At 41.1% G+C, this 12,940-nt stretch overlaps 2 protein-coding genes across 2 annotated transcripts in view; one reads left to right on the top strand and one right to left on the bottom strand.

The window, feature by feature from the left end:
* The window catches only part of Nim1k (NIM1 serine/threonine protein kinase), a 68,767-nt gene extending 64,408 nt beyond the window's left edge, over window positions 1–4,359 (bottom strand). The window contains exon 1 of the mRNA XM_046456301.2: window positions 4,067–4,359. The gene's annotated coding sequence lies outside the window, so the exon portion shown is untranslated. The remainder of the gene's footprint in view (window positions 1–4,066) is intronic.
* A 3,654-nt stretch (window positions 4,360–8,013) lies between these two features.
* LOC124100661 (small ribosomal subunit protein bS21m-like) lies at window positions 8,014–8,565 on the top strand. Its single transcript, XM_046456249.2, has one exon. It carries the CDS (start codon window positions 8,040–8,042, stop codon window positions 8,301–8,303), a length of 264 nt encoding a protein of 87 aa, XP_046312205.1. The 5' UTR covers window positions 8,014–8,039; the 3' UTR covers window positions 8,304–8,565.
* The last annotated feature ends 4,375 nt before the right edge of the window (window positions 8,566–12,940 follow it).

The following is a 12,940-nucleotide window of genomic DNA, read 5'->3' as shown; positions in this document are numbered from 1 at the left end:
AATAGGAGTGGTAAGAGAGGGCATCCCTGTCTTGTTCCAATTCTTAAAGGGAATGCCTCCAATTTTTCTCTATTTAGAATAATGTTGGCCTTGGGCTTAGCACAGATAGCTTTTACAATGTTGAGGTATATTCCTACTATCTCAAGTTTTTCTAGTGTTCCGAACATGAAAGGGTGTTGTATTTTACCAAATGCTTTTTTCTGTATCTATTGAGATGATCATATGATTTTTAACTTTAAGTCTATTGATGTGATGAATTATGTTTATTGATTTCTGTATGTTGAACCAACCTTGCATCCCTGGGATGAATCCCACTTGATCATGGTGCACTATTTTTTAATATGTTTTTGTATGCAATTTGCCAAAATTTCATTGAGAGTTTTTGCATCTGTGTTCATCAAGGATATTGGTCTAAAGTTTTCTTTCTTTGATGTGTCTTTCTCTGGCTTAGGTATCAAGGTGACAACTAGCCTCACAGAATGAGTTTAGAAGGATTCCCTCCTTTTCTATTTCATGGAATAATGGAGGCATATAGGTATTAATTCTTCTTTGTAGGTCTTGTAGAACTTGGATGAAAATACGTCTGGTACTGGGCTTTTCTTGGTTGGTAGGCTTTTGATGGCATCTTCTACTTCATTTCTCAAAGTAGATCTGTATAAATATTGTGTATGTCTTCCTGATTCAGTTTGGGCAGCTCATATTTCTCTAGAAATTTGTTGGTGTCTTTGATATTTTCTATTTTATTGGAGTATAAATTTTCAAAATAGCTTCTAATTATATTCTGTATTTCCATTGTATCTGTCATGATATTTCCTTTTTCATCACGAATTTTAGTAATTTGAGTTTTCTCTCCCCTTCTTTTCATTAGGGTGGCTAAGGACTTATCAATTTTATTTATTTTTTCAAAGAATCAGCTTTTTGTTTTGTCAGTTTTTTCAATTGTTTCTTTTGTTTCGATTTCACTGATTTCAGCCCTGATTTTAATTATTTCCTTTCTTCTACTACTTTTGGTGGCGAGGATGTGGAGAAAAAGTACACTCATACACTGCTGGTGGCACTGCAAATTAATGCAACCATTATGGAAAGCAGCATGGAGATTCCTTAGAAAACTTGGAATGGAACCACCATTTGACCCAGCTATCCCACTCCTGGGTCTATACCCAAAGGAGCATACTATAGTGATGCAGCCACTTCAATGTTCACAGCAGCTCAATTCACAATAGCTAAACTGTGGAACCAACCTGTTGATGCCCTTCAACAGATGAATGGATAAAGAAACTGCGGTTCATATACACAATGAAATATTACTCAGCATTAAAAGAGAATAAAATTATGGCATTTGCAGGTAAATGGATGGAGTTGGAGTATATCATGGTAAGCGAAATAAGCCAGTCACAAAAAACCAAAGGCTGACTGTTCTCTCTGATAAGTGAATGCTGACCCATAAGAGGAGGGTCAGGGGGAGAATGGAGAAACTTTGATTGGGTAAAGGGGAAGGAATGAAGGGGGTAGAAAAGATGGTGGAATGAGATGGACAACATTACCCTAGGTACATGTATAATTGCACATGTGGTGCAATGATACATTGTGTACAGAGAAATGAAAAGTTGTGCTCCATTTGAGTACAATGAATCAAAATGCATTCTTCTATCATGTATAACTAAAGAGAACAAATAAGAAATAGAAAATAAAAAATAAAGAAATAAAGAGCTTTGCAAATGGGGATCTGGTTGATTTTCTTCCATAAATTATACTGCAAAAAATGGAGTAAGGGAGTTACGTCATCATCTATGATAAGTCAGTAGATTTCATCTAACTAATTTATAGGAACTCAGCTCAGAAATTGGGTGAATGCAAAGAACTGTGGTTCTTTAAAGACACCAATATTTGCTGATGCAAGTGTTTGAAATGGTACCACTGCTTGTCCTTAATTAAGTCTTCCTAACTAAAAACCTAAGGTTAAACAAGACATAAAGTAGGCTGGGATTGTAGCTCAGTGGAAGGGCTCTTGCCTAGCCTGTGTGAGGCACTGGGTTCCTTTCTCAGCACCACATACAAATAAACAAAATGAAGTCCATCGACAGCTAAAAAATGATGAAAAATAAGACATAAAGTGCTCTATGGCCTATCCATAGTTTTTACTGGGTAATTTAGATTTCATACAAACCATCCTTTATTTTAAGAGTAGTTTGTTTATTAGGAAAAAAAAAAGCACATACCTCAAACCAAATCTCCAAGCCATATTTTTTCCTAACACAGAAGGAGGCCTCTCTGGAGGTTTTTCCAGACTTACCACTTAACAGTGGTGCAGCCAAAAATAAACCCATGTGGACTTTCCTAAGCAAATTCAACAGCACACCAACTACTACTTCATGGAGAGCTGCCTTGCTTTTTCCCAAATAGCCTCTCAGAGGACCCCCACCCACATTCCATCTCCTAATTAGAAAGCTAATTAGGATTCCAAATTTAAATGCTAAATGGAGAGGGCGATCTGGTAGCAGGCCAGGATTCCCTGAACATCAAACGGTCTCCTCTGTCCTGTTAGTGTGGGAAGAGAGCTGGGGCCACAGGGACATTTGGGCCATTTGACTTGCTGGAGGGCAGTGTTTACTCTCATTTGTCTGAGACAGAAGATGTGTTGAACAAACTGTAAACTCTGAAAAAACAAAAAACAAAAAAAAAAAATTAAAAACCACAAAAAACATGCCTTGGCATTTAGGTACTTTAAGGAAAAGAAAGAAGTATCTTTTTATAAACCCAATTATTATCATGGTGACATAAGGGGCTGTAAGGAGTTCCCCTCAAGAATGGTTCCTAGTTTCAGCCAGGCAGCTTCTCAATAGTGTGGGGCGACTTCTTCAGTTACCATGACAACCAAAATTAGAAGGGCTTTTGCAACACTAACAGAAACCATCTTTTGAAGCGCTTCTTTGAATCACATTGAATGTTGATGATGCAAGCTTGTGCGATACATATTTTTCAAATATTTTTAAAAACCCTATTACCATAAACAAATACTCGCTTTAGAGTCCCATTTGAAATCTTGGAACAAAAAATTTCGGCTGGTTTTGTTTGTTTCTCTTTTGGATTCCCGTGGCCTGGAGTGCAAACGCGATTTGTTTAATATCCAAACTTGTTTGCATTACACGGGTGAGAGCTTAGAATATGATTCATTCGCTCTTATTTTGAAACGGGGTGAGGAACGGGGTGGGGGAGGGTGGGTCTAACATAGAGCCCTCTTGTCCATTAAACTCTGGGAGGACGCAAACGCGGAGACCGAGAAAGGGGGAGAGTGGGGCTTGGATGGGAATGGGGATGAGGGAAGAAAAGAGGGGCAGAGAGGAAGAGGAAAGGAGCAAAGGGAAAAAAAGTACAGATGGCTGAATCTTGGTTGCGCTAAAAGCATCATTAGCGATTGCCTTGACCTCTCCATCTGCCCAGATCGCATGCGGAAGCTCATCAGAAATCGGCTTTTTAAAAACCCCATTGGGATTCTTTCTTGGTGGCATCACAGTCCTCGATGTCCTACAATTCCTGGAGGGCTATTCGGGAAGATAGTAGAGGCTCCTCCTAACTTTGCTCGGTCTTCCAGAAGAAGCACCTTTCTCTAGGGAGAGTCGTGATGCCGGGTGTGGCGAGAGCGATGTCCACCTCCAGCCTGGCTTGCGCCCGTGGGGAGGTCACACAGGTCCCCAGACCTGTTACAAACTAACGGATTTGCGGGTGCACATGGTCAGCTGTGCCAGCACCGCACAGACACCGGTACTCAGACGCGCATACAGACAGGGGAGCCTTATAGGACTGGGGCACAGACGCGCGAGCACGCCCTCTCCTCTTGCGCGCTGATCCATCCGAGGGAGGAGGAATGAGGACGCCCCAAGGAGCGCCCAACCTTCTCCTGACCCCACTTGACTGCCACACTAGTTCCCAACGTGTGTCTCTCTTTCTCTTAGAGGTCTCGGGGAGGAGAGGCGTCCCCTGTGCAGCCAGCCAGGTCTGCAGCCGGGCAGAGGACAGGCAGGCACGGGTAGGGGGGCTGGCGAAGAGCCCGCCGCCCCTCGCTTACCTCAGTCTGGAGGCCGGCTACCTGGCTTTGCTGCGCGGTGCCGGGCTAGGAGCGCGAGGTGGCCGGTGCTGGGGCAGGGACGGGTGCGCAGGGGTGTCCCAGCGCGCGGGCGTCGCGGTCGCGCGCGAGGCTCCGAGAGCTGTCAGGGGCGGCCAACTTGACACACTCAGCCCAGCAAACCGCGCCTGTTGGCCCCAGCTGGGCCGCGGGGACTGAAGCCCCCTCAGCGTTTCCCGAAGGACCAATCCCGAGCTAGGGGCCGGCCCAGGGACGGGTAAAGGAGGGCCGGCGGGGCGCCGGGACGCGGGCCTGGACCTGGCAGGCCGGTTTCTATGGCAGCCAGGAGGGAGGGGCGGGAAAGAGGAGGGCGTGCGGCGCAGGGACACCCATTGCAGACGCTCCGGGAGGGGATTCGGGCCTGCTGCAGAGAGGATTCCTCCTAGAGAGTGAATGGGAAGCGGCGACATAGCAGCCAGAGGGTTGACAAAGGTCGTATCAATTTAACGTGAGCGGAGCCGCTCTAGAGCGAGGCTTTTGGTGTCTTTGGAAGACCGCAACACAGTAATCCTCCCAACCGATTGGGAGTTTCTGGCAAAGTATTGTGACAGCTTGTACGGGTGAGTCTGGCAAGGTTTAGTCTCTGCAGAAATACTAATGCCACCCCTCTGCCTGGCTTCCTGGCATACATGGGGCCTGGGCCTCGTGGTGCCACTTTGGAGTCTCCCTAAAACCTTGCATACTCCCAGCTGTGATCCTCTAATATTAGGTGCCAAATATTATTTTTCCAGTTTACAAACAAGGAAACAAGTCGCTGCACTGAATGTAGAACTGGGAATTCAATTCACAGAATGCTAAGCGTAGAAGGTATTTATTGACGTGTAAACAGTCAAATAACTGTTAATAACTCTATTAAACAGTGGAGGAGCTGAGTTCAAAGAGGTCAGTTGATTTAGCAAGAGTCACACAGCTAGTTAGGGCAGAGCCAGGAGTAGACACCCTAAGTTATAGCTCTGTGAGCAATCTTTCCACCTCCTCATGCTACCTATCCTGTATTCATCATTTTCAGGGCAATATGTACAAGAGCAAAAATGAGGAGGAGAAAAATAATCTGGCCAAAATTCTTTTATGGTAGAAATTAAGGGATATACAAAGATGATGATGACGATGGCGGCTACTTGTTAGGCACTGTTTTACAAAAATCAGTTCATTAGGTACTCACAACATCTATGATTTAGGTTCTGTTATTACCATCCCTGTTTTGATAAATGAGGAAACTGAGGCCTAAAGAGGTCATATGACTTGCTCAAGGTCACACAGCTGTAGAATGCTGGTGCAAGGACAGAAACCCAGGTCATCTGACTCTAGAGATGGTCCTCATCCTTGCTACACATCTCTGCTATCTCTCTGTGTGATGATTACAGAGGTCAGGAACAGGCAGGGCAAGGAATAAAACCTTGGACAGCTCCATGCACTGGCCATTGGCAGGAAGAACTTTAAACAATTGCTTCCTTGGTTTATGACAATAATTATGTAGGGTAAGTATTCTCTATGAGAAATATTTGTTTTTAAGGAAAAGACAAGAGTTATTTTTAAAAGAATAATCTTTAAAATAGTACGTGCCCATTTTCTTTATAAAGGCAATAAAATACAATGCAATATATTGCATTTTTAAAAAGACATGGAATACCCCTTGAATCCTACAACATGACAATACACAGGATAAAATTCTATAGGGAAATTGCCTAGAAACCAAGAACCTCAAAAAATCCCAATTTGATGTCGTCTCTGTGCACTGGCTTTCACATAATGCCCACAAAAAACAAGGAAAAGTTAAAACTGCATTAGAAATCATGTCTCCTGAAGTCAATTTGCCAGACCTGGTTTCAGGATCCTGCCCCTGCACTTTTACCTTTTCTGCTACATTCTAGGTAATGACTTCAGATCTATTTTCTGTTTCACTAATTCTCCCCAAAGCTGTTTAACCTCTATGTTACCTTTATAAACCTTGAGAATGCAACTATAACTAACAAACCCAGAGGTGGAAGTATGAATGGGCCAATTTCAGCATTTTCACAGGTTGGGATAATTGATAGTTTAAAATGGAATCGCTTATTTACAACTAGTGTTTACTAAAATTCTTTTTCCTTAACTTTACAGGAACCTTTTAGGAACTAATATTTCCTGTGATGAAGAAACATTTATCTGAAGTTTATTCTGCTTTCTTTCTTCTTTCTGTTAAATTCTAGCAAAATTAAACAGAAAGAATTAAAACTAGCATGGTAGTCCTGTTTGTAAAATCAGTCTTTCTCTCTCTCTCTGGTGTGTGTGTGTGTGTGTGTGTGTGTGTGTGTGTAGATAGATATCTGGAATGACATCCATCTAATGTTAATAATAGTTATTTCTGATTAATGGATTTTGTGTGCTTTTTTAAACTTACTTATTCTAAACTAAGTAATTCTTTTACTTTAGAAGGTCTAATTTAACAACAACAAAAGGAAAATGAAAAAAAGGTTGCAAAATTTAGTGACTTGAGTGAGGGGCCACTACCTCTCCCTCTGCCACTCAGCTTAAATTCTATTGATATTCTGAGTATTTTTGTTTGTTTTTTGTTTTTGTGGTACTGGAGTGTGAATCCAGGGATGCTCTATTTCTGAGCTACATCAGTCCCCAGTCCTTTTAATTTTTTTGTTTTGAGACAAGGTCTCACTAAATTGCAGAGTCTGGCCTTGAACTTGTGATCCTCCTGCCTCAGCCTCTGAGTCCCTGTGATTACAATTGTGCACCACCATGCCCAGCTCTCCAAACTTTTCTTGAATGTGAAGTCACGTATAGCAATGACTGTGAAAGTTTCTTATGAATGGCGTTTGGTTATTATTTTCAACTGGACAATGAAGAACAGCTGAAGCCTCTAGGTCCATTGATACTTAACAAAGTCACCTATTTTTTTTTTAATCAAATTACTTTCATTTGAAGAAAGCACTATTTCACTTAGACTAAGGTTCTAAACCTGTATTACTTTCTGTATTGTTTCCTAGTAGTATCTGAAGTCATATGTGACTTAGATAACTATTGTTTCACATAACACGATTATTCTTCTAATACAGCTGATCTACCAGGCCTCTAAACCAGAGTGAGTAATCAACCGTTTTCCTAAGTGAACTCAATTCATACCTGCCTCTTGGAAAGTATTGGTTAACATTTTGTGTCTAAAGTATACTTGAGTTACCCAGATGAAGCAAAAGTATACCTGGCTAATTATTCTGATTTTGGGGGTTCTTTGTGTTTTATTGTTCTCTAGCATTTCATCTTTGTGGCATTTTCATTTCAAACATAAAAACATTTAGCTACTGAGAATAAGTAGAATGTTCTTGTTTTATACTAAAAAACCTAAAACTCCGAGGCTGGGGTTGTGGCTTAGTGGTAGAGTACTCACCTATCACATGGGAGGCACTGGGTTTGATCCTCAGCACCATATAAAAACAAAGAAACAAACAAATAAATAAAGGTATTGTGTTCATTTACAACTAAAAAAATTACAAAAAAAAAAAAAAAAACAACCTAAAACTTGTCTCAGTCCAGCCATCACAGAGGCTAACTTGAACAATAGGTAACAAAGAAAATGTTTCTATAACAACACCTGGCTGATTTATGAAAAGAAGAGGCCCTCAGAAAGGTCCATTCCAGGGCTGGGAATGTAGGCCAGTTGGTAGAATGCTTGCCTAGTGTGCACAAGGCCCTCGGGTTTATCCCCAACACCACAAAAATAAAAACGGTTCTACTGGCCAATCCATTGAACTTCCTTGAGGTGCCCTCTGTCCGTTCTCCCAGTGTGGTCTCAGGACTAACAGCATCAGTATTACTTGGGAACTTGTTAGAAATGCATATTCCAGCCGCTTCCGGTCGCGAGCGCCGGGGGTCGGGGCGCGTTCTGAGGGTGCCGGGTCCTGAAGAGTGAAGACCTAAATCCAAGGTCATGGCAAAGCACCTGAAGTTCATTGCCAGGACTGTGATGGTACACGAAGGGAACGTGGAAGGTGCATACAGAACCCTGAACAGAATCCTCAGCATGGATGGGCTCATTGAGGACATTAAACAACGAAGATACTATGAGAAACCTTGCCGCAAGCAACAGCGGGAAAGCTATGAAACCTGCAGGCGGATCTACAACGTGGAAATGGCTCGAAAGATCAACTTTTTGTTGCGAAAGAATCGGGCAGATCCATGGCAGGGCTGCTGAGACGCGGATAGAAGGCCCACATCCAGTTTGTCTCCACCTCTTTCTCTATAATAAACTCAAATCAACTATATGCAAGAAAACTTACATGTAGAGAAGCAACCCCACTGGTTAGCAGTAGACTGTCTTTCTTATTAAGTGAAAGAGAAACAGTCCAAAAGTAGTCTAGGAGTAGAATGGTGGTGGTTAAAGGATAGGGAAGGGGGCTATCAGCAATTGTTTAATGGGCGTAGAGTGTCAGTTTGCAAATCTGAAAACATTCTGAAGATAGATGGTGATGGTTGCAAAAAAAAAAAAAAGTGAATGTACTTAATGCCACTGAATTACACACTTTAATAGTTTAAAAATGGTAAAGTATTTACAATAAGTATGTTTAATTCTAGGGTATGTAAGGAAAATTTACAAACTCTGGTGGGACATATACCTACCATATTCTACCCACTTTTATGAACCCTAAAGCAAAATCTTATTGGGAAAGCTTCAGTTACTTTTTACTGAGCTACTCCCCGCATCTCCGTGCAACCATTGAACAAAGAGGAGAGGAATTATTTATGTATTTGGAATAAATCTGCTTCCAAAATACCTTAACAGTAGGCTGGAGTGATGGAATCCTTGCCCAGAGCAATAAAAGACAAGTTAAAAAAAAAAAAAAAAAAAAAGAAACGAATATTCCAGGGCCCTAACCCAGAACAACAAAATCAGCAGGTCTGAGTATGGGGTCCAGCAAGGTATTTACAAGATTCTGATAATCTGCTAAAGTTGGAGAACTGTGGAGAGACAAGAATCCGTGAGAAGGACACCAGGTTTGTTCCAAGAGGATGTGTGTGTGTGTGTGGGGGGGGGGGGGATGCTATTGTCCTCCCAAAGAAGACCAACTTGGGAAAGTCAGATACATGAATGGGTGTTTTTAGGGAGAGAAAGGAGGTGCAGAGTGAGAGTGGGCGGGAAGGCTGAGCAGGGTCTTTATCATATAGGGAGTGTGCTCCCCTGCCCCTTGGCCAGAACATCAAAGTCATCCTTCACCTTTTGGTGCTTGTTTCTGTAAGTCTTTAGACGAATGCATTACTTTTCTGCAAGGTAAGCATCATCTTATACATTCTCATATAATGGAAAAGTCACCAGATGTTCTGGATTCTATAAATCTGAGCAAAAATTCTTTAACAGTTAACATCTTAATCATTTAGGCACTGCTTTTGAGTTTACAATGACATGGAAAGAGAGGGGTAATAACTCTGCAAAGGACAATTCACAAAAGTGGCTCTGTTACATATATGTGTTGCCTCAGGGAAGAGAGGTATTAAAAGATGATATGCTGCATTTATCTTGCCATCTTTCTTCATCTCTTATCTCCTCCACTCCCAATCCCATCAAGGACTGGTATAGATTCCAAAAAGAAAGTAGATGTCTATCTTATGTGTTATGATTTGAATCTGAAGTTCCTCTAAAATTTGTGTATTTGACCAAGGCTTGGTTGCCAGTTTGAGGTGCTGTTGAGAGAGGGTGGGATCTTTGGGGACTGGGGCTCCACTGGAGGAAGTAGATCTGGGGGCAAGCCTCTGAAGGGTGTATTTTGTCCATTTGCTTCTCTGCCCCTTTTCCCTTCTTCTCTCCTCCCATTCCCAGCTGCTATGAAGTGAGCAGTTCTGCTCCACTACTTGCTCCCTATCATGATGTTCTGCCTCACCAAAGGGGTCCAAAGTGAAAGGGTAAAGAGACCATGAACTGAAACTGAGCCAAAATAAATTCCTCCTTTAGGTTGGTTTTCTCAGGTATTTTGTCACAGCAATGAATATCTAACACCCTATGTTTTATGCAATCCAATGTCAATTTCAAAGACCTCTCTTAGAGAATTCTATTTTGTATCAGGAGCATAGTCTGTAGTGTGGGGGTGGGGCATAAGGAGTCCAGCTAACCTCAGTTCAAATACTGGTTCCACTCTTACCTACTGTTTCTCATCCCCTTCCTCAAGTTCCTTCATTTATAAAATTTGAGAAAATAACAAAGTGACCTTATGGAGTAGTTGAGATAACTAAAAGTGTACACTACATAAGTAATTCATAAATGATAGCTATAATGTTGCAATGAAATAGTCACTGACTGGGAGTTTGTGGAGGTCTCCAGGAGTGGAGGACACCTCTACTCGGACCCTTCATATTTTTGACCATCTCACAGAGAAGAATTTAAGGATTGACAGGTCCAAGTCGAGAAAGAGATTTATTGTAGAAAGTACATGTTCAGAATGAGAATGTGGGCAATCTCAGATCCTTGTTCACCTATTCTGGGCTTTTAACATTTATAGAGGAATAGTAGTTAGGGGACCAAAATAGAGTGAAGTCAGGACCAGGTTACATACTTTTGTGCTAATTTTCCTTGCACTTGCACATTGCTCTTGCATGTTATAATCATGCATCTCCACCCACCTGGGGTATTAAATCTCTACCTAGGGTTGTGTGTCTTGCTATTATAATGAGACGAAGGTCATTCTCAGTTACCAAAGTCTTTAATGGCACACTCTCTAAAGGAGTGGTTTGTCCAGATGCCTCATGGTTATCTTGTGGTTCTAGTACTTTCTCATCAGCTGGCAAGCCAAAGACAAGCACAAAGGGTACACTAGGTTACTTCTAAGTTGTTCTGCATTCCAATGGTGTACGGGTGTTTCTCTTGAGATTCTGTTCTCTCTGTATCTCTAAATTCCTATCTCAAAGTTGTTCTTCCCCAGGCTACATTCTGGTAGAAATATCAAGGTAGGGATTACTTTAGTTGAATATTTATGTCATATTAGGTTGTAAGAAAGACAAGGAGAAAAAGAATCAGTTTATCATGTTGTCCCACTTACTATGTCAATAAGGATTAATGGAACAGTTTATAGGACACAGAATTTCAAAATATCCTATTTAGTCTATACTTATGACATTATCTGCCTCTAGCTTTAAAGATCTTATTAATGGTAATGAAAAAGTTTTGATAAGTTTTAATTCTGCTGTTTCCCTTTGAATCCTTTATGACAAATTTAAGAGCTACAGGACAGCTCAGTGCATTACACATGAAAAAGATTTAGCCTGTCCCTCTCTGGATGTAATTAACACAACGGTTAGTGTTAATGATTTCAAAACTCTATTTTCTCTAACAAAATCAGGCTAAATTTTCAGTCACAGCTCTACCGCTGAGCCACAATCCCAACCCCAGTTTATGTTAATGAACTACTGGAAGGGAACCCCTAGGTAGCTTCAAGATGAGGATGGGTCAAAAGAAGAATCAATTTTGAGTAGAGGGATGTAACTATCAGCTCCACTCTGATACCTCCAGAAGAGCCAAGGGGCCGGGAAGGTGCTCAGTAACCAATCACCAATGATCTAATCAGCCTAGATAATGAAAACTCACAAATTGGGAAAGTGGCAAGCCAGGAAAGAACAGAAAAACTCTGATCTCCTGCTTTGCACCCCCACTATACTTTATGCATCTTGCCCATTTGATTGTTCCTGGATTTTTTTTTAAAGAAAACAGTAATTTAAGTACAGTGCTTTCCTTAGTTCTGTGAGTTGTTCTAAGGCATTATCAAACTTTGAGGGTTAGGGATTATGGGAACCCTAAATTTGTAATTGGGTGAGCATGACTGCTGGAAGTTAGTTGGCGCCATTTGTGGCTGTGCTTCAAGTGAGGACACTGGTGTGATACTGAGCATTTAACATTGGGTGTCTGCTCTCAATCTGGGTAGCCTCAGAAATGAATTGTTGGGCAACCAATTGGTGTCTGAGAATTGCTGTTCAAACCAGAGCGCAGACATTATTGCACACTCTACTGTTCAACTACCACAGTGCAGATTTAAAACGCCAGTAGAAATGAAGTAGTAAAACATCTTAGAGGGCTGGGGTTTGTGGCTCAGTGGCAGAGCACTTGCCTCACACATGTAAGGCACTGGGTTCGATCCTCAGCACCATGTAAAAATAAACAAAATAAAGACTGAAAAAAAAAAAAAAGATCATGCTTTGCAAATTATGAAGTGCTATTCAACATAAGGTTTATAACCAGTGGTAATTTCATCTTAATTTCCCATGAAATCCACTGGCATTCTGAGCATACTGATAGCCTTATTACACCTTTTGGGAAAAGGAACATTTGCCACTCAAATCTGTCTTGAAAGCTTTACCAAGTACGAAAACTCAAATGATAATTTTAACACTTTGATGTGCTTTTGCCCCTGATCTCTGCCTTACAGTCAGAAAGAGGATTATATTTAAAAATAAATCTGTTTTATACCATGGCTCACGGACACAACATGAGTTATTTTTAGCCTTCAAAATTCACTAGATACTAGCTGGTAGACTAGTAGTTTCAGACTATCTCCTAAGGCTAAAAAAAAAAAAAAAAAACCCACAATTCAGGAACATGGACATCAAACACAAGCCTAAAATATTCAATGTGAAAAAACTATTATTGTATTTTCTAACTTCAAAAAAGCTTAGTTAAGTGTTGCAGTTGGTACTTAACTGCCAAACACCCACTTGAAAATTGTTCATATACTTAAAGATTTGGTACCAGGGTTTGAATCCAGAAGCGCTTAACCAGTAAGCCACATCCCTGGCCTTTTGTAATTTTAAAAAAATATTCATTTTTAAATATCTTTATTTTTATTTGTTACT

The sequence above is a fragment of the Marmota monax genome, unplaced genomic scaffold (genome assembly GCF_021218885.2).
Source record: "Marmota monax isolate L192 unplaced genomic scaffold, Marmota_monax_Labrador192_F-V1.1 WCK01_AAM20220418_F8-fsc00037, whole genome shotgun sequence".
Lineage (NCBI taxonomy): Eukaryota > Metazoa > Chordata > Mammalia > Rodentia > Sciuridae > Marmota > Marmota monax.
The sequence above is the reverse complement of the archived record's forward strand: the minus strand, read 5'-3'. Positions and strand labels throughout refer to the sequence as shown.